This window comes from Salvelinus namaycush, chromosome 3, assembly GCF_016432855.1.
Source record: "Salvelinus namaycush isolate Seneca chromosome 3, SaNama_1.0, whole genome shotgun sequence".
In the NCBI taxonomy this organism is placed as follows: domain Eukaryota; kingdom Metazoa; phylum Chordata; class Actinopteri; order Salmoniformes; family Salmonidae; genus Salvelinus; species Salvelinus namaycush.
Genome location: NC_052309.1, coordinates 34,698,618 through 34,721,071, shown reverse-complemented (window position 1 = coordinate 34,721,071; position 22,454 = coordinate 34,698,618). Strand labels below are relative to the sequence as shown.

At 42.1% G+C, this 22,454-nt stretch overlaps 1 protein-coding gene across 1 annotated transcript in view; it reads right to left on the bottom strand.

Annotated features, from left to right (window-relative positions):
- Window positions 1-20,262: 20,262 nt before the first annotated feature.
- Window positions 20,263-22,454, bottom strand: part of LOC120043851 (homeobox protein cut-like 1) — a 231,499-nt gene continuing 229,307 nt past the window's right edge. The window contains exons 23-24 of the mRNA XM_038988452.1: window positions 21,224-21,527; window positions 20,263-21,060 (exon numbers count right to left, since the gene is read on the bottom strand). Of these exons, the coding sequence (XP_038844380.1) occupies window positions 20,613-21,060; window positions 21,224-21,527 (752 nt within the window). The 3' untranslated portion in view covers window positions 20,263-20,612. The remainder of the gene's footprint in view (window positions 21,061-21,223; window positions 21,528-22,454) is intronic.

The window sequence follows — 22,454 nt, the reverse complement described above, 5'->3', positions numbered from 1 at the left end:
GGATTGTCATGTTATAATTGAATTGGAAGAATTTGAACATCAATACAATATAATACAATACATACTTCAGAAAACCCAGGTGCAACAAACCGAATAGATAAGGATTGCCATGTTGCAATTGAATTGGAACCCACTGAACATGTAAGAAAACAATCAAATATGCACCTCGGAAAACACTGTTGCAAAAAACAGAGATGGTGAGCATTGGAGAACACATGACAGACCACTGACTGAAAGAGAAACTCCCATAAAGCCCTACAGTGCAATCGGAAAGTATTCAGACCGCTTGACTTTTTCCACATTTTGTTACATTACAGCCGTATTCTGAAATTGATTAAATAAATACAAATTCTCAATCTACACACAATACACCGTAATGACAAAGCGAAATCGGGTTTTTAGAAATTTTTCAAATGTATTTCAAATAAAAAACAGAAAATGCTTATTTACATAAATTAAATTGATTGGACATGATTTGGAAAAGCACACACCTGCCTATATAAGTCCCACAGTTGACAGTGCATGTCAGAGCAAAAACCAAGCCATGAGGTCCAAGGAATTGTCCGTAAAGCTCAGAGACAGGATTGTGTCGAGGCACAGATCTGGGAAAGGGTACCAAAAAAGTTCTGCAACATTGAAAGTCCCCAAGAACACAGTGGACTCCATCATTCTTAAATGGAAGAAGTTTGGAACCACCAAGATTCTTCCTAGAGCTGGCTGCCCGGCTAAACTGAGCAATTAGGGGAGAAGGGCCTTGGTCAGGGAGGTGACCAAGAACCAATGGTCTCTCTGACAGAGCTCCAGAGTTCCTCTGTGGAGATGGGAGAACCTTCCAGAAGGACAAACATATCTGCTACACTCCACCAATCAGGCCTTTATGGTAGAGTGGCCAGACGGAAGTCACTCCTCAGTAAAAGGAACATGACAGCCCACTTGGAGTTTGCCAAAAGGCACCTAAAGGACTCAGACCATGAGAAACAAGATTCTCTGGTCTGATGAAACCAAGATTGAACTCTTTAGCCTGAATGCCAAATGTCACGTCTGGAAGAAACCTGGCACCATCCCTACGGTGAAGCACGGTGGTGGCAGCATATTGCTGTGGGGATATTTTTCAGGGGCAGGGACTGAGAGACTAGTCAGAATCAAAAGATGAATGGAGCAAAGTACAGATAGATCCTTGATGAAAACCTGCTCCAGAGCACTCAGGACCTCAGACTGGGACGAAGGTTCAACTTCCAACAGGACAACGACCCTAAGCACACAGCCAAGACAATGCAGGAGTGACTTCGGGACAAGTCTCTGAATGTCCTTGAGTGTCCCAGCCAGAGCCCGGACTTGAACCCGATCGAACATCTCGTGAGAGACCTGAAAATAGCTGTGCAGCAACTTTCCCCATCCAACCTGACAGAGCTTGAGAGAATCTGCAGAGAGGAATGGGAGAAACTCCCCAAATACAGGTGTGCCCAAGAAGACTTGAGGCTGTAATCACTTCCAAAGCTGCTTCAATAAAGTACTGAGCAAAGGGTCTGAATACTTATGTAAAATGTGATATTTGCTTATTTTATTTTATACATTTACAAAAAATATGTTGGCTCTGTTTTTGCTTTGTCGTTATGGGCTATTGTGTGTAGATTGATGAGGGACAAAAACAATTTAATACATTTTAGAATAAGGCTGTAACATAACAAAATGTGAAAAAAAATTGAAGGGCTCTGAATACTTTCCGAATGCGCTGTACTGTAGATCCTCTATATATAGATCCTCTATTTACCCTCAAACATGTGTCACTGTACTGCAGACATGGACAGATATTGCACAGCACAAGTCTGAGTTATATCCTCAGACATGTTCAACAGAGATTAATATCAATGTAACAAATGTATCAATGTTGTGCAGAGGCTAAACAGAAAGTTAACCCTGGATTTTTTTTGTCTGTATTTGCCTGGGGAGCTAGTGGGGCCAATGTGAGGAAAGCTGCTATTTTTATCTCTTATGGGAACATTGGGGGAGCTTTATGTTGTTTGTTGATACTAATCGAAATATGTTCAGGATTCTGTCAAACAAATCAGCTCCGAGTCCAATTTGAACAAATAACCATGACAAGATATTACAAGATATATGGCCTCAAAAGATGAAAAAATATTTTAAGAGTTCCATTGTGACGTTAATATTTTGGCTCTAGAAGTTAATCTTCAGATTATGAGGCAGAAGGAGATCAACTAGGTCTATCTGAACTTTCTCTTGATTAGTGGACCTTTACATTTGCAGCTCTCAACTATACAACCGGTGGGAGACAAAGCAAAGGGAATGCATCATATAAATTCAGCAAAAAAAGAAACGTCCCTTTTTTAGGACCCTGTCTTTCAAAGATAATTCGCAAAAATCCAAATAACTTCACACAGATCTTCATTGTAAAGGGTTCAAACACTGTTTTCCATGCTTGTTCAATGAACCATAAACACTTAATGAACATGCACCTGTGGAACGGTCTTTAAGACACTAACAGCTTACAGACGGTAGGCAATTAAGGTCACAGTTATGAAAAATTTAGGACACTAAAGAGGCCTTTCTACTGACTCTGAAAAACACCAAAAGAAAGATGGCCAGGGTCCATGCTCATCTGCGTGAACGTGCCTAAGGCATGCTGCAAGGAGGCATGAGGACTGCAGATGTGGCCAGGGCAATAAATTGCAATTTCCGTACTGTGAGACGCCTAAGACAACGCTACAGGGAGACAGGACGGACAGCTGATTGTCCTCGCAGTGGCAGACCACATGTAACAACACCTGCACAGGATCGGTACATCCGAACATCACACCTACGGGACAGGTACAGGATGGCAACAACAACTGCCCGAGTTACACCAGGAACACACAATCCCTCCATCAGTGCTCAGATTCTCCGCAATAGGCTGAGAGAGGCTGGACTGAGGGCTTGTAGGCCTGTTGTAAGGCAGGTCCTCACCAGACATCACTGGCAATAACGTCGCCTATGGGCACAAACCCACCGTCGCTGGACCAGACAGGACTGGCAAAAGGTGCTCTTCACTGACGAGTCGCGGTTTTGTCTCACCAGGGGTGATGGTCGGATTCGCGTTTATCATCGAAGGAATGAGCGTTACACCGAGGCCTGTACTCTGGAGCGGGATCGATTTGGAGGTGGAGGGTCTGTCATGGTCTGGGGGCGGTGTGTCACAGCATCATCAGACTGAGCTTGTTGTCATTGTAGGCAATCTCAACGCTGTGTATTACAGGGAAGACATCCTCCTCCCTCATGTGGTACCCTTCCTGCAGGCTTATCCTGACATGACCCTCCAGCATGACAATGCCACCAGCCATACGGCTCGTTCTGTGCGTGATTTCCTGCAAGACAGGAATGTCAGTGTTCTGCCATGGCCAGTGAAGAGCCCGGATCTCAATCCCATTGAGCACGTCTGGGACCTGTTGGATTGGAGGGTGAGGGCTAGGGCCATCCCCCCAGAAATGTACACGAACCCGCAGGTGCCTTGGTGGAAGAGTGGGATAACATCTCACAGCAAGAACTGGCAAATCTGGTGCAGTCCATGAGGAGGAGATGCACTGCAGTACTTAAAGCAGCTGGTGGCCACACCAGATACTGACTTACTTTTGATTTTGACCCCCCCTTTGTTCAGGGACACATTATTCCATTTCTGTTAGTCACATGTCTGTGGAACTTGTTCAGTTTATGTCTCAGTTGTTGAATCTTATGTTCATACAAATATTTACACATGTTAAGTTTGCTGAAAATAAACGCAGTTGACAGTGAGAGGAAGTTTATTTTTTTGCTGAGTTCATTTATGAAAATAATTTAACAACTGTGTGACAGTAACCAGGTTTCCATCCAACCATTTCATGCTGTTGAATTACCTGGCGCATTAAAAAAGTCATGAAGATGGGAAAATGAAATTCCTGTACAATTTTATAAATACCGACATTCGATATGGTGGGTTATTTTTTAGTCGGTCAAATTAATTATTAAAGTAATTTCTGTGGAAACGCCTTTATGATATCGAAGTTAATTTGGTGTCACGCGATGATATGTTGTGTGTTCCTCCCACTACGACTCGGGAAAGCAAAAGCATGCAGTTTATTAGGCTACAGATTAAATCAATTATGATGAACTTCACAGGGTGGGTAGTGAATGTGCAAGGTGATGAGTTTGATGCTCCTTTCCAATAAATATCGAAGGTCTTATTCTGGTGACATGATGATCGATGCTTGGCTGCCTTTTGACAAATACAAATATCGCTCTTGCCCATAATAATCTCATGATATAGGTAGGTTGTCCGCACTGTATATGCAAATTGTTGGCTAGAGCGCATGTGCCAAGACCAGTGGGCACATGCTATTTAATGCAACGGATTTGGTGACAAAACGAGCAGTAGAGTTGAAAAAGCGATGCCGATTTTAGACTATTCGCATGAAAATGTGTCGCAAATTGGATGGTAACCAAGCTAATGAGAATAATCCTGAAATGGTACTACAGTGCTCTCTGCTGGCTGCATATTGAATGATCAAGCCAGCTCAACCTCAGCCTTCACTGATACTGTATGTTGTGTTGGTGTATAACATAATTGCTTTAGACCTACTTCCTGTTGCCTTTGAATGAACACAATGATTCCCAGTGACCAAATCCATGTTATTATGATGGCTACTATAGACTACTTTATATATTTTGTTATCAACTTACCTGTGTTTTCATGATATTACAGACCTACAGTGTACCTACTAAATTGATATTTGGTACAATGAAACAAACTGTTTCGATGTAGAGTGAAAAAAAGACACCATACAGTTTTGAAAGTGTGTGGTAAGACAAACCTTTACAAGCTGATCCAAGGACAGTTTTCCAAACAATTGGTTGGGATTGAGTTTATATAAAACCCTATTGAAACAGAGACCTCTTTCGGAGACCACCCTTACAAGATGTCACTCTTTGCATGGTCCTTCAGGCCAAATTTGAATCAGCAACGTAAATAGCTGATCCCAGATCTGTGTGTACAGTACCCTGAGTGAGATGGTGGGTGCACCCAGGGAGGCTGTGTGTGTCTGTAATGATGTACTGAAGGCTCTCACTGATAGCGATGTAACCCCAGACTCCTGATGTTATACAGCCCAGTCTATCACACAGAGACACATTCACAGCACAGAAATCAGTGCTTTCCTTGATCCATGAGGAGGAAACCAGATCTGTCTGTGGAGATGGAAATCCAAACTGCTACAGTAGCACTGGAGGCAAATTGGACAGTTATGCAAACATAAATATGCCATCAGGAAAATATACCATATTGACGCTGGTTTAGTTTGTACCTCATCCGTTTGCCGAAACCGATCCCTATGTAACTTTCACGACTCTTCGCAATTTAAGTTGTTGTGAGTGGGCTAAATTTTTATCCAGAGCGACTTACAGTAGACCGACTAACTATGACAAGAGTACTGCTATCGTTATATAGACTGATGGTAAAAGGGAAAGGGGGATACCTAATCAGTTGTACAACTGAATGCAGTAAACTAAAATGTCTCTTCCGCATTTAACCCAACCCCTCTGAATCATACTGGTGCGGAGGGCTGCCTTAATCGACATCCATGTCTTCGGCGCCCGGGGAACAGTGGGTTAACTGCCTTGCTCAGGGGGAGAACGACAGAGTTTAACCTTGTCAGCTCGGGGATTTGATGGGAAGTGCTAGATATAGTTGAAGGGTCTTCAAGAGGCTCTATGAATAATCCAGCAGTCTTTAGACTACTTCCTGTATATGGAGACCCTCACTACCATCTCCTGTCGTCTAGAGACCCACAGGACCAGGAGAGGAGGAATAGGTCAAGGGTCACCAAGGCTCATTAAGCACATCACAGATGCTACTTCCTGTGTTGTTGGGAAACAGATGGTTGAGTTACATATGAAGGAATACATATGTACCCTTAGTAACTCATGTGTAACATACTGTGCTGTGCAATAAGCTGAGGTCACAGTCAGTTTTATTGCGTATAGTTTCTAGGGTGGAAAGTTGTAGAGTTAAGACTAAATATGCCAAGTAGACTATTTGGAAACACCTTATGTAGCTTCAGTCAAACCCCTGACATGACATGGGACCATGTCTATGTTCCCTCAGCCCCCTTACCCTATGTTCCCTCAGCCCCATGTTCCCTCAGCCCCATGTTCCCTCAGCCCCATTCTCCCTCAGCCCCATGTTCCCTCAGTCCCCTCAGCCCCATGTTCCCTCAGTCCCCTCAGCCCCATGTTCCCTCAGTCCCCTCAGCCCCATGTTCCCTCAGTTCCCTCAGCCCCATGTTCCCTCAGTCCCATGTTCCCTCAGTCCCATGTTCCCTCAGCCCCATGTTCCCTCAGCCCCATGTTCCCTCAGCCCCATGTTCCCTCAGCCCCATGTTCCCTCTGTTCCCTCAGCCCCATGTTCCCTCTGTTCCCTCTGCCCCATGTTCCCTCAGTGCCCTCTGCCCCATGTTCCCTCAGTGCCCTCAGCCCCATGTTCCCTCTGTGCCATCAGCCCCATGTTCCCTCTGTGCCCTCAGCCCCATGTTCCCTCTGTTCCCTCAGCTCCATGTTCCCTCTGTTCCCTCAGCCCCATGTTCCCTCAGCCCCATGTTCCCTCTGTTCCCTCAGCCCCATGTTCCCTCAGCCCCATGTTCCCTTTGTTTCCTCAGCCCCATGTTCCCTTTGTTTCCTCAGCCCCATGTTCCCTCAGTTCCCTCAGCCCCATGTTCCCTCAGTTCCCTCAGCCCCATGTTCCCTCAGTTCCCTCAGCCCATGTTCCCCCAGTCCCATAGTCCTTCAGTTCTACCTTCTAAACCAGGGGTCGGCAATCCAAATGAGAGAAAGATAAATGTTTCAACTTCTGGTCAGAGGTCACCAATGATTCAATGCTTCACTGGGTCCTAGGCCATTTAATTGTGCATATTTGAGCCAAACCTTGAAAAAAATACTTGAGTAGATGCTGAGATACATATTTATTCATCTCAGAAAATCCAATTCAGACTGCTGGAATATTGACAAAAGGTCAAGGTCATAGTGATTGAACATAATTAAGTACATCAGCATTTTCTACTTTATAGCAATAAGCATTTGTGTCAATTTTGCCATAGTCTGTGGCAAAGAGCAATGTGCAGCTCTAACTGCCACATATAAATGGAACTGCCAAAATAAAGAAACGCCAACATAAAGTGTCTTAATAGGGTGTTGGGCCACGAGCCGCCAGAACAGCTTCAATGCACCTTGACATAGATTCTACTAGTGTCTGGAACTCTATTTGAAGGATGTGACACCAGTCTTCCATGAGAACTTCTATCATTCATTTTTGTTGGTGTTTGAAAACGCTGTCTCAGGCCTGCTCCAGAATCTCCCACAAGTGTTCAATTGAGTTGAGATCTGGTGACTGAGACTAACACACACAACTATTAAACCCCATATTCTCCTTTATTCCACTCTTTCAGCTTTTAAACCCCCTATTCCACTCTTTCATATTCATTGAGATATCTTCTTCTAGCCATGGTTAGCCAAAATAATAATGACCCTAAGCATGATGGGATGTTAATTGTTTAATTAACTCAAGAACCACACCTGTGTGGGAGCACCTGCTTTAAATATGTTTTGTATTCCTCATTTACTCAAGTGTTTCCAGCTGGCTGGTTAACACTGGGTTAAACTGATTAAAAAGTTAACGGCAGACCCAACACGATAACTGGCCTATGGAAGTACTTCTCTTAGCGAGAAGTAAATTATATTTGTACATGAGCTATATACACTATCCCTATATTCTTGATCCTAGTGATATAGGACTGTGTAAAACAGCCTGGAATAAAAACAACGTGTGTGGGTGGAGAGAGGGTTGGTTTTGCAGGTTTACTCGATTGTCAGTACTGCACGTCTTCTTTGCTATCGTGCCACGGCTGTGTCAGTGTCGATTGTAAGTAAAATGTATGTATCCCTTCAAATCGAATCAAATTGTATTGGTCACATACACATAGCAGATGTTATTGCGAGTGTAGCAAAATGCTTGTGCTTCTAGTTCCGACAGTGCAGCAATATTTAACAGTAATATCTAACAATTCCACAACAAATACCTAATACACACAAATCTAAGTAAAGGAATGGAATAAAAAATATTGAAGTCGGAAGTTTACATACACTTAGGTTGGAGTCATTAAAACTTGTTTTTCAACCACGCCACAAATTTCTTGTTAACAAACTATAGTTTTGGCAATCGGTTAGGACATCTACTTTGTGCATGACACAAGTAATTTTTCCAACAATTGTTTGCAGACAGATTATTTCACTTATAATTCACTGTATCACAATTCCAGTGGGTCAGAGGTTTACATACACTGTTGACTGTGCCTTTAAACAGCTTGGAAAATTCCCGAAAATGTCATGGCTTTAGAAGCTTCTGATTGGCTAATTGACATAATTTGAGTCAATTGGAGGTGTACCTGTAGATATATTTCAAGGCCGACCTTCAAACTTAGTGCCTCTTTGGTTGACATCATTGGAAAATCTAAAGAAATCAGCCAAGACCTCAGGAAAAAAAATTGTAGACCTCCACAAGTCTGGTTCATCCTTGGGAGCAATTTCCAAACGCCTGAAGGTACCACGTTCCTCTGTACAAACAATAGTACACAAGTATTAACACCATGGGACCACGCAGCCGTCATACCGCTCAGGAAGGAGACGCGCTCTGTCTCCTAGAGATGAACGTACTTTGGTGCGAAAAGTGCAAATCAATCCCAGAACAGCAGCAAAGGACCTTGTGAAGATGCTGGAGGAAACAGGTACAAAAGTATCTATATTCACAGTAAAACCAGTCCTATATCGACATAACCTGAAAGGCCGCTCAGCAAGGAAGAAGCCACTGCTCCAAAACCGCCATAAAAAAAACAGACTACGGTTTACAACTGCACATGGGGACAAAGATCGTACTTTTTGGAGAAATGTCCTCTGGTCTGATGAAACAAAAATAGAACTGTTTGGCCATAATGACCATCGTAATGTTTGGAGGAAAAAGGGGGACGCTTGCAAGCCGAAGAACACCATCCCAACCGTGAAGCACAGGGTTGGAAGCATCATGTTGTGGGGGTGCTTTGCTGCAGGAGGGACTGGTGCACTTCACAAAATAGATGGCATCATGAGGGAGGAAAATTGTGTGGATATATTGAAGCAACATCTCAAGACATCAGTCAGGAAGTTAAAGCTTGGTCGCAAATGGGTCTTCCAATGACCCCAAGCATACTTCCAAAGTTGTTGACATTGGGTAAGAGGTTATTTTCCTGACAACACACTCCGAGAGCCCTCACCTCCTCCCTGTAGACTGTCTCGTCGTTGTTGGTTATCAAGCCTACTACTGTTGTGTCGTCTGCAAACTTGATGATTAAGTTGGAGGCGTGCATGGCCACGCAGTCCTGTGTGAAGAGGGAGTACAGGAGGGGGCTAAGCATGCACCCTTGTGGGGCCCCAGTGTTGAGGATCAGCGAAGTGGAGATGTTGTTTCCTACCTTCACCACCTGGGGGCGGCCCGTCAGAAAGTCCAGGACGCAATTGCACAGGTCAGGGTTGAGACCCAGGGCCTCAAGCTTAATGATGAGCTTGGAGGGTACGCTGGTGTTGAATACTGCGCTATAGTCAATGAACAGCATTCTTACATAGGTATTCCTCTTGTCCAGATGGGATAGGGCAGTGTGCAGTGTTAAGGCTGTCCGTTGTCTCCATATCTATTTATTATGGCCATCGAAATGCTAGCTATTAAAATTTGATCCAACAAGAACATCAAGGAGTTAGAAATCCAGGAGTTACTCAAGTTTTTTCTTAAGTCTGGATCCCTGCACAGTCTCAATGAAGATCTTGAACACTTTTATAGCCTCTGGACTTAAACCTAATTATGACAAGTGTACTATATTGAGTATTGGATCATTAAAATACAATGTTTACACTACCTTATAGTTTACCACAGGGGTTCAACTTTGGTTTTAGAAGTGGGGGGGACATATTTTTTAATCCAGTTGGATAAACATTCCAACCGCCTACCCGACTGCTCGGTGGCGTCCGCATGGTCCTAAAGCACACCGCCGCCTCGTTTTGTATCAATGACAGTGAAAGTTGCGCCCCTGGTTTACCAATTAAATAGACAGATTGTGAAGTAGACATACTTGGTATTCATATCTCAAAACATAAATTAACTTACCACAACCAACTTCAATAGAAAGTTTGCAAAAATAGATAAGATTCTGCAACCATGGAGAGGTAAATACTTGTCTATTCATGGAATTTTATTAACTCCTATAACAGTTTACTTACTAATGGCACTGCCTACTCCAGATGACTAGTTTAAAAAAAAATCATATGAGCAAAAAAATATTGGAATGCAAAGCCAGACAAAATTAAACATGCCTATTTATAATGAATATGAGTTTAGGGGGCTAAATGATTAAATAATAAAGCATTAAATCTCTCACTAAAAGCTTCACTCATACATAAATTATACTTCAACCCAAAATGGTTCTCCAGTAGATTATTAATAAAGGCTCATACTTTGTTCAAATATTGCCTTTTTTGCCTTTATATAGGGCGGCAGGTAGCCTAGTGGTTAGAGCGTTGGGCCAGTTCCATTCATCAAGGATGATGAACGGAAACAGGATGCACCTGAGCTCAATTTCGATTCTCATAGCAAAGAGTCTGAATACTCATGTAAATAAGGTAATAAAATAAAATAATACATTTGTAAACATTTCTAAAAACCTGTTTTCACTTTCATTGTGGGATATTGTGTGTAGATTGATGAGAAACATTTTTTATTTTATCAATTTTAGAATAACAAATAGTGGAAAAAGTCAAGGGGTCTGAATACTTTCCGAATGCACTATGTAAAACTGTTTATACTTGTTAATAACATGCAACAGACCAAACAACGTCAAAGAGTAACATTATAGCAAAAAAAGACACCACACTAACTTTGTGTTTGTATAAAAGATATTTACTTCAATTATCACACCTAGGGTGCTAGTGAATAATAATAACAATAATAATAACAACAATAATACATTGTGAGTTTCATACAGTGATATTGCCTCTCCATATTCTATAGGGACTGTTATACAGTGCTGAGAACAGACTACATGACTTAAATGACCAAATAAAAAGGAACCAGATGAAAACAACAAACGAGAGAACAACTGAAACTGGAAGAGATACTTTTTTTCTGTGAAGGAAGAGTCACCCTCTCATTGCCAATGATCATGAGGCCTAGAATCACGTCATAGAAAAATATATCAGCGGACAGCAACTAGCTACACCTCTCTCTGGACTGAAGAGGGGGAGGAAGAGCACTGTTGTGGCCAGTGATAGTGACAAGGACTCTGCTAAAAGTAGTTTCCACCTGAGCTTTGAGAGAGACAATTAGACCAGCTGAGATGGTGGGAGTTTTCCTCACTTCAAAAGCAGTCAGTAAAAAGAGAGGACGCAAACTAAAAGATAAGGAAACTGCAGCCCTTAACTGCATAAGAGCCGCTCAACGCGCCACACACATATACACACACAACGTCATATGAATGCCTAAAGCCCCACTGGGTGTCATTTTACTCCATGTCAAGCTAGAATTCAAAAGTAAAGTGTTGGAGAAAAAGTGAATTGCGCTGTAACTCTTCAGTTCGAAGTGCCAACTCTTCGTTGAGAAAGACAGTTTTTTTGGTTGAAGGGATTTAACATTTTTATTTTGCAACATAGGGTAGCTTCAATGTGAAGTTTGGTCTAAAAAAAACTAATCACATAACCTTCAAAATAAATGTAATTGCACAAATCAAATGTCTATGGAAGCCATATCTGTACAACTAAGGTCTCCAATCATACTGGCATTTATTTTGCCAAAACAAGAGCTCTGCAATAAACTTATTATTCAAGGGACTTAAAGGTCTCTCCAGCAGGGGAAAAAGAATCAAACAATACGGTATAAAATCTTGATCTTCTTCCACCCATTTAAGGAAAAGCAAACAAACAAAAAACCTGTTTGTCTCAATTATTTCCAAAGATCTAGTGTCTATAGCAGTGTTTCCCAACTCCTCGAGTACACCTAACAGCACACATTTTTGTTGTAGATGAAATTAATTGAGGGCTTGATGATTAGTTGACAAGTTGAATCAGGTGTGCTTGTCCAGGACTACAACAAAGATGTGTACTGTTGGAGGTACTGGATCACTGGAGTTGGGAAACACTGGTATATTTTAACAGGCATTCTCAAGTTCTGCTATTGAATGACATTTGACCAACAACATGACCTATGTATATTCAGATAATATATACAATGTACTGAAAGTCAGCAACTTGACATTACAGTAGATAAACTGATAGTGAGATGGCAGCCTGACCAAACACAAGAAAGTTGGAGACCTCTGGCACTTTGAAGGAGAGAGTGGGTACACACTCTCATACTACTCCAAATGCTTGGTAAAAGTAGAGTCCCAGTTTCAAACTCATCAGCTGAAAATAAAGGTTGCTTATAAACCTGGTAGGGTAATTAATAGTAAAGGCGAGGAGCCTGAACCATTGGCGAGTATGGCTAGCTTTGTTCTGAACGAAATTAGTCAATGAGAATCAGATTATACGACATTTAAAATCAATTATCCTAGACTCGGATATAGCACATGGCTAAACAAAGGTGAATTGGAGTTGAGAAACCAAGACAAACTTGATGACTTCAGCAGTTTAGAAACAATTTGTCTGGTTCTAAATTCATAGTCAGTTGAGGCTTTGGGAGCATGTAAATGTGAGTATGGAGACAGATCTGAACTGAGGGAGGGGACTCCATGGACACCCATCTTATATAGGTCTTAGACAATGCCATCATAACATATTCTCATTTGACTAGACAGCAAGGTAGCAGCAAAGGACTGTGGGTGATGTAGTTCTATCATGATTCCTTCACTAAAGCGCTAAAAACGCAGCTTTTAAAAAACACAATATTGGTTGTCAACTATAGGGAGCCAAATGAGTTGTCCATTTGGAGTTGGTCGAGAATGGTTCAAAACCCATGGAACACAACCAACTGTTAGTCAATGTAAAAATGTATCATATAGTTAGTTATTCATTGTAACCTATATGTCAACTACCACTGAGTGATGGATTCAATGGACATTGGTTGACCTGTAATGCATAGAGTATTATGAACCTTACTTACATAATCCAAATTGAATATGACATGATTAATGCTGTTGTTGTTGACCATTTTTATAGTCTCCATTTCCAACGTCACTGGCATTTAAACTCTATTAACATGCCACTTCTGACTCCTCACAATCACAATAAGCCTACTGTCCCTGGCTGACTTCTGAGACTAAACACAAACAAAAAGATACGAGAGTAAGAATGAAACGTATTCATGTTCAAATCAAATCTTCAATAAAAATGGGAAGGCAAATCAAAAGCAAATGAATCCAGATTTTCATCAAACTTTTGGCAAACATTGTCAAAAATCTTTTGTCACTACCAGTGGCTCTTGACATTGAATAAGGAGATCCAATAAGGCAAAAGGAGTGTATATAGTATAAATAAAAGTAAGTATAGATTGGGGGTGGTGATGTACAATGACATTATATGATTCTGTATATGCTTCTATGAGAATCAAGGCATTGGTCTTAATGTGTACTAGGTTAAAGTTTGTCTCACAAATACCGCAAGGTTATGAAATGATTGAAGGGTCATATTAGAAATGTGAATTAATGATACACAAACACCATGAGACCAAAACTTCTGCAACAATGCTTGTAGTCGATCTTACAGAAGTGTGAGGTTTTCGTAGTCCTAATATAAAAAGAAAAAATTAAAAACCTAATGGACACAAACCCTACAGAGAGAACTACCAATATGTTGACAGTAATAACAAAACACAAACCCATAGTAATGCTTAACAACTTGCTATAAGGATATATTTCATCTGTACAATTTTATATGACAGTGTATATAATATTGATAGCAATCTGCTTTAGTTCTATAGAAAAATATTTGCAATGGGCAAATTCCTGAAATTCGTCCAAAAGAATCATATAGATTCTGCAACAAATTATACACTGTTTAACTAAACATTGGACTCGAATGGAACAAACTGTGTTTTTCTTAGCAACAGAAAAATTACATGAAAACACAGAAGGGAATTGTAGCACAAAAAAACTGCACAAACACATGCAAAATGCCCTCTGTACTGTATAAACCAGTGTAGCTTTGGGTGCTTCCTCCAGGGTTCCACTGAAATCCCATCCACTAATTCTTCATGATACTCAGAATCTTACCCGTTCATTCAGAAAGCTACAGACAACTCTGTGTCTACAAAACTGACCAACACTTAAAGAAAACCTTTCCCTGTCAAAAGCAGAAATATACACATGAACAGGAGCAGAGAAAAGAGGATCGACCTCTAGCTCTTGGACTCCCTACAACATAAACACTTTATTAACTTGTGACTGATAAGAGTAGCCTGTTCTATATGATCTTTACATGGACATGTGATAGACAATAACTCACAGACAGGTAGTCAAGCCTGATTTGGTCCTCTTTCAGAAGTTGTATTGCTCATGTATTGGTGTGTTATATCAGTCCGTGTCTATGTTCTGTGCCTCTGTAATCAGCATTATTTCCATGACTGTGGCCTCTAGGAGCATTGTGTCCTTGAATACTGGAGTCTGACAAAGCAATGTCATATATGTGAACCAAACCTACAGGGAAAAGAGGTGTGGTATACATCAACAACAACCAATGACATTCAGACGGTTTGAAAACTGGGAAAAGGTAAAAACAAATTCAAGCACTTTTGATTCTACTACAACCAGAATGACTTCCATTACCTCAGAGTGCACAACCCCCCTTTAATGATCACGATAAAATAATAATCCAAAACACATTGACCTATGAATAATAAAATCCAATTAAAGTTCATGATGGTTGATCAAAAACATTTCCCTCTGGGCCAAAAGACCAAACTACACAGAACAAAAATATAAACACAACATGAAATATGTTGGTCCCATGAGCTGAAATAAAAAAATCCCAGAAAAGTTCCATTCGCACAAAAAGCTTATCTCTCAAATGTTGTACACAAATTTGTTTACAGCCCTGTTAGTGAGCATTTCTCATTTGCAAAGATAATCCATCCACCTGACAGGTGCGGCCTATCAAGAAGCTGATTAAACAGCATGATCATTACACAGGTGCACCTTGTGCTGGGGACAATAAAAGGCCACTTTAAAATGTGCAGTTGTTGTCACACAACACAATGCCATAGATGTCTCAAGTTTTGAGGGAGCGTGCAATTGGCATGCTGACTGCAGGTATGTCCACCAGTGCTGTTGCCAGAGAATGTTAATTTGTCTACCATAAGCTGCCTCCAATGTTGTTTTAGAGAATTTGGCAGTGCGTCCATATGGCCTCACAACAGCAGACCACGTGTAACCACGCCAGCCCACTAACTCCACATTCGGCGGGGGAGGTGGGGGTGTCGAGGACGATTTCGGTCTGTAATAAAGCCCTTTTGTGGGGAAAAACTCATTCTGATTGGCTGGGCCTGGCTCCCCAGTGGGTGGGCCTGGCTGCCAAGTGGGTGGGCCTATGCCCTCCAAGGCCCACCCATGGCTGCACCCATGCCCAGTCATAAAATCTATAGATTAGGACCAAATGCATTTATTTAAATTGACTGATTTCCTTATATGAACTGTACCTCAGTATAATCTTTGAAATTGTTGCATGTGCATTTATATTTTTGTTCAGTATACATGCAATGTTTCCAAAATGACTGACAGCAGAACATAATTTGGGGAGAAAAGTGAGAGAACTCCTGTTCAAATTTTCAATTAGCATCAAATGAGAAACAGATAAAGGAAAACAAATCCACACAAATTCAACTCCCAATCAAAAAGCACTGCCTGTCAGGTATGTCGCCTGTTCTAACCGGGCAATAGCTGGGAACAGTTGACATCATTACAGCACAACTTGACATGTTAGTAATAGTATCAAAGTGAAATCCCTCTGGGACCCTCACATACTGTTGATCAACTCCATTTCATTAGTGCCTCTACCAGACACTCAAGCCTGCATCGTTCTTAATGAGGGCCATACCAACTATCTGCGTGGGGGGCTTTTGATTGTGGACCTACTAAATCTGTGGCCTACAAGAGTCTGCCTTGGCATCACCTCTGGAGGAGCCAGCCCAGGACTGTAGACAGTCACAGAACTGGCCCCCCTTTGTTCAACAACAGTGAAGTATTTCCAGACAAAACAACTTTGCTACAGATGTCAAAAGCTGCGTTGAAGACGCAGCATGTGGGAGACCAATCAAAATGATTGCTTGTTTCCATGTGGTGCCTGCACAAGACTTGGAGACCGGTGATGAAAAGTCTCATGAGAATGACGATGGGATGGGCGCAAGACTTCAGTCCAAGAGACCGAGCCAGCTTACTGCATTCGTTTATGAGCAATCCTGAAAATAATATCAACACTTTGGTCTGGATCACTCTAAGGCAAAGGCAATCCTATGAAAAGATAGACTGAAGGAAAAGGCTTGTAGACGGTTAAGTGCTAAGGTGTCTCTTTAATAGTGCTAAAAGATCAATACCTTTTTTGAAAGGTAATGTTTTTGGGTATGATCAATTTAAGCTTTACGTGTCAAAAGCCATTATATATAAATACCATTATTTTTTGCTTAAACTTGTTGATGTACTTGTGCTTTTATCAAAAGATCAACACTCCTTGATTTTTTTGTTTATGTTCAATCGATCACATTTTTTCAATGAAATTCAGTAGAAAAGTGTAACCAGCTGATAGGGACTGCTGTGGCTTAGCCAGACTGGCAGTGTGTCACTTGAGGGAGTGTGGTTTGGAACCATGCAGGACACAGGGCTTTTTAACAGTGTGCTAACATCGCTCCCCTCCAGAGGTGATCCAATCACCACCAGCTTCGCTGTAGGAGGGGCAGCTGAGCAGCAGCCATTCAGGACCCAATTGTGTTCCAAATGCTCACAATTTAAAAAAGTATCCAATAATCTCTTTAAAGACTAAACTTATTGTAAAGTCAGAACGGCATAGAAAATATTAATGAGCGTGCAATTAAATATTTTAAGGTAAAGTTGCCTTCCCCCCCTTTTTAAAGAGGTTTTTGGTCAGTAGTGCTTGTGCTTTACACAGCTGTTTGTGTTATTGTTAGTATAAAAATGTCATTTGATCAGTTTTTTTGTCTGAAGGAACTAAACCTATATTTAGCAAATAATAATTGAGGAAATATGAATCTTCTAAATAGTTGGTGTACGTAGTACTAAGAGCTTCACAAAATGTAGCCAGTGCATCCCAGTTTATAGGCCAATAAACAGGAAATGCCAAAGTCACACTCTTGCTGGATCTAAGCACATATATAGTGATGTGATCACTGCTTATTTTAGATAAAATCTACCTCACTTTATTCATCTCAAATTAAGCTGGGAAATCTTAAAAGATAAGTGTCAGATTCAGAGGTAATGCCAAAGGACAGCAGTTCCAGACCTTCAGATGCTACTGGTTCTTGAGCCCCACCACAACTTCGGTCCTGTGCTGGGTTCAGTAATACACGGAAAATGTACAAAATAGAATATAAGTCAACCTGATTTCAATCATGCTTGCTGAAATGAAAGAGGAAAATAGAAATGCACAGACGCACCAAATCATGAACGGTGAATGCACCATAATGCCATAATGGGTTGCTCTCCCATTTCAGCTCAAACAACATAAATGACACTGTCAAAACGTCTTCAAAGATCACTAAATATACATGTATGACAACTAAATCTCGTACGTATAACCCAATACTGCCGGCAGTCTATCAGTCAAAAAAAATATTATATGACCCCTTATAGTCCCTTCCATACAATAATAACAACAACAATAATGAACAGAAATCAAATAAGACATTAAAATGTAAAATACAGCACCTATAAATAAGCATAACAAAAACATGAAACCAAAAAACTTTATGTTGAAGTGATCTACTGCTTGTCTTTAATATGGCAATAAAGGGGACCTACTGTATTTGTGAGTCTGCTATGCCGTAAGCCGTATAATTTAGAAAACAGCTTAGAAGAAACAAAGGGTGGCAGTTGTGCACTCTACGTGTGTGCAGGTAAATACAAATCAAAGCCACACAGACTTATAAAACACACAGACAGACACACACACACTCAAGGGTGTGTATGGCAGAGCAGGGAAGCTAGTCCTCGCTCACACCCTCACACCCCCTTCTTACGGTACGTGGATATAAAATCACACACGCCTACTTGTGTACACGTGCGTTTGTGCTCTCACACACTCAAACACACAGGGAGAGGCAGTGGGCGGGCAGGCACTGTGAGCTTGTGGCATAGGAGGAGGAAAGGGGGAAAAGGGAAGAGGTTGCGATGTGTGCGGGGGGGGGGGGGGGGGGTCTAATGTTCTACCATATCTGGAGAAGGGAGGGTGGGTTGAGGGTTAAGTATAAAACTAATGTCTTTGTTTTCTTCCATTGACCCGTGTCAAGTGATCTTAACCTCTGAGATATATTCACATGGGGCAGGCCAAGAGTTACAGCTGAAGGTAAGAGGACTTGTTGTGACCAGTGGAGAATGGAGATGCTACGTAACAGTCATGAATTGATCATAAAACTGGTCATAATATAAGGAGTGAGCGCATCAAGATTGGTGGGAGAATCAGCTTGACTTTGAAAGAGACAACCAAATTGGATGGGGGATGTCACATCGGCAGTACTTTGGATATAACTTTTGGTATTGGTTATTCAATTAGTAAAAATGTACCTTGAAATATCTCTACTAAGCCTTGGCACTGTTTCGTACATTTGACCTCTTGACCTCTGCGCAACACAACATGGCAGCCTGTGGAGAATATATGTCAAAGGGTTTTAAAGGAGGGACGTGTGACTGGTTGACCATGACCAGGTCAGTCTTGTAGCTCTGTATGGGAACACACAAGCAGAGGAGAGTCCATCTCTTCCTCAGACTCGTAGTGCACCGCATGTGAGGACCGACACGCAACAGCTGGGGTTTCTTGTCTTTCTTTTCTGTCTTTTTACAATGTACATATATACACACAACCGTAGGTAAAGAGTTGAGAGCAAAAGAGCCAGATGCTTGGAATATACAGTAAAGTGAGCTGTGCATCTCCTGGCTTTTTCACCCAATGAAACGCAAGCCTCCCCATCCGAGGGCCAGGCTGTGAAGTGCAGCGGCCGTCGGCTCTACTGTACACCCTGGTTCTGAGGTCTTAATAGTGTGGTTTTTGTGGTTAAAATAGGTTAAAAAGCAAGTTCGCAACTTTTTTTTATTTTTAATATCTAGACTGAAATTGTTTTTTTTCTCCATGAACTTGTATACAACTTTTTTGTTTATTTTCTTTTTTTCTCAAACCTGATTTTGGCCTAAAATGGAGTGTATTAAACAAACGCTCCCGGTGCCACCAAAATGGCGTCCCCCGGAAGTCAGTTAAAGCTATGAAAGAAATGTACACTACTTATCAAAGAGCTTCTAGATCACTCACGAGAAAGAACACAAAGTAAGCTACCACAAGATGTTTTTCAGATTTTTCCTTTTTCCTGACATGACCGTTGCATTTTATGTTGTACGTTGAAAAACTGTGAATTAAAGTGATACTTTTTTTTCAAAGTTCCTTTCAACTGATAATGAGTATTTCACTTTAGATTTTACCCTTCCCAAATATTTAGGAATCTAAAATAGCATTGTTTAAAGTCGACCGACTGTGCAATCTCTTAGTGGCAACCAAATTGCTATAAAGTTTTTTTTCTTTCTCAGCGGAGAAAAATTATTTGATAAAAATTTTAATTATTTTCTCAATAGAGTCCATAGCATATTAAGAGTTCCAGTGCCATTACATGGCAACTTTTGGGGCACAGAAAGGAACATTGCTTGGGAAAGGGTTCTCCTCTCCTGCAGACTAATTTTCTAAATGCTTGGCTTTTCATTCTCTTTTTTTGTTTGACGATCCTATCAGATAGCCAAAGAACTGCAATGGAGTTATGAGGAGAAAGAACCTCTTAGAAAACAGAAAAAAGGGAAAACAGTGTAACAGTTAGTCTACTAGATGTGAAAAGTCACTGAGCGAACAAGGTTAGAAAAACTTTGAGGTGGTGAATAAATCTCTCAAAGGGAAACACACACACACACACACACACACACACACACACACACACACACACACACACACACACACACACACACACACACACACACACACACACACACACACACAAATAAAATACATAATTGCTTCTCGTGACAGTTTCCTCCTGTGGAGTGACGCTCCTTTGTGTGTCTTTCGTCTCTTTCGCACCTTTGGCCGGTGGTGTTAGGGCCCTGTGGCCAGCAGGGCTGTTAAGTGCTTTATCTCCAAACAAAGCCAGGTTGTTGCTGTTGTTTCGCTTCGTGAAAAAAATCTATGAACCCTCTTTGATATGAAAACTCGTAAAAGATGCCAGTTCTTCTCTGGCAGCACTGCTCCAGTCTTGGCCTTGGAACTGTGCAGTCAGGGCACTAGAAAAATAGTAACTCTCACTCTCCCCAGCAGCAGGGGGTACCGTATCAGAACTCCCACTCGTGGGGCTCGTCTTTACCAGCAGCCTTCTCCAGGCGGTGGATGATATTATTGAGGTTGGCGGCTTTCTTCTTGCGCAGGCTGCTGTCGCGGGGGTTGCGGGCAGCAGTGGTGGTGGCCACAGACGCAGAGGAAACATGGGTGTTCTCGGGGAAGCTGAACAGGCTGTCCAGGGCGCCGCCCTTGTGGTGGCCGCTGGTACCTGCAGCGTTGCTGCCGGTGGCTGACGTGGTGCCCTCGTCTCTGTGGTCGGACCCGCCCTCGCCTTCTGAGGCCGGGTGGTGCTCGTGGCCGGGGCGTGTGCCCTCCACTGTGCCATCTGACTCAGTACCGTCACAGCTGTCGCCCTCACTGGCCTTGCCCGCCCTGGTGGACGGGGAGCCGCCCTCACCTCGCTGGATCTCCTCGATGAAAAGCTCCCGTCGGATACGAGACCTGGTGGCCAGAGAGAAAGAGAGCATAGGAACCCCAACATCCCTCAGTCAGACACAGACACAGACACAGCAAAAAGCAAGTATTTTGAATTAAAAAAAAAAAACTATTTAGACCCAGGTCTGCATCCATTCCCAGCCTTCTCCCCCTGTTTCTCTCCACCCACCTATAGTTGTGGAACCAGTTGATGACGGTGCTGGTTTTGAGATTGAGCTGTGAGGCCAGCTCCTCAATGGTCTTGGGCGAGGGGTAGGGCTTCTGCTGGTAGGCCCTCTTCAGGGCCTCCTTCTCCTCAGGGGCCAGCACCACACGGGCCTTCTTCAGGTGCTGCTGGGGAGGCTGCTGCTGGTGCAGGTGGTGGCCGAGGCCATGCTGGGGGCTGCCCCCCTGGCTGAAGTCTCCCCCTGACAGGCCCCCGCTGTCCGCCGTCTGGCTCTCGCTCACAGAGCTGTGGCGCCGCTTCATGTACGCTGGCGGGGAGAGACGGGAGGGCAAAGGGTTGAAAATATATGAGCCCTCTACAGAGATAGATGGAAGGGTTAACTATAGTACGAGGATGCCATGTAAACTCCATGTAGACTTGCCTGACTGGGCTTTAAATTCACACAAGCAACATGACAACATGATATCTGCCATCAGCAACTGAAATACTACAGCATTCAACAAATGTGGATGGGATCTTTTATAAGGTTCACAGGTGTAGCTAAATACACTAATACAAGAGTCACAAAATCAAAGATAAACATTGCCACCAGGGGGCAGTATTACCATACACATTCTCAGGAGACAGATTCCCTACCATAAAGAACAATTGAAAGAGGAAATTGACTGTTCGACTCCTCTTGAGACCTGCTTGATAGTTTAAACATGTTCACATGGCATGTGTGACATGGAAGTAACAGATAAGTCACATTATGGACCAAAATATAAACATGATTTATGATACGTCTTCATATATATAGCAGCAACTCTTAATAATCTAAACAAAAGGCTCCATGACTGTACATTTAAGATGCTAGCTTCAACATGATAATGGTTAATGGCTATTGGCTAACCTGTTACCTTTTAGCTTGAGATGTATGACGAGTTTACTTAAGTGCTGATAGGTCAGCCTTGTTTTTTTTAACCTCCAAATTGGTTATAGTGAGGAGAGGACTGGGTTAGTGTTAAGTTTATACAAGATAATCTGTTAAGGGGAAACAGAGCTTCCATTACGCCTTAACAACCATCCATATCAGCCGCCCTATCATTTGACCACATTTGACCATACAATTTTAAGTGCTTTTAGACCTAACAAAAAGCACTATATAAAACACACATCATTATCATCACGCATACAGAGTGCAAAACCCCGTAGCCATAGCTGTGTTATGAGCAGAAGTCCCTGTCGCCTGGTC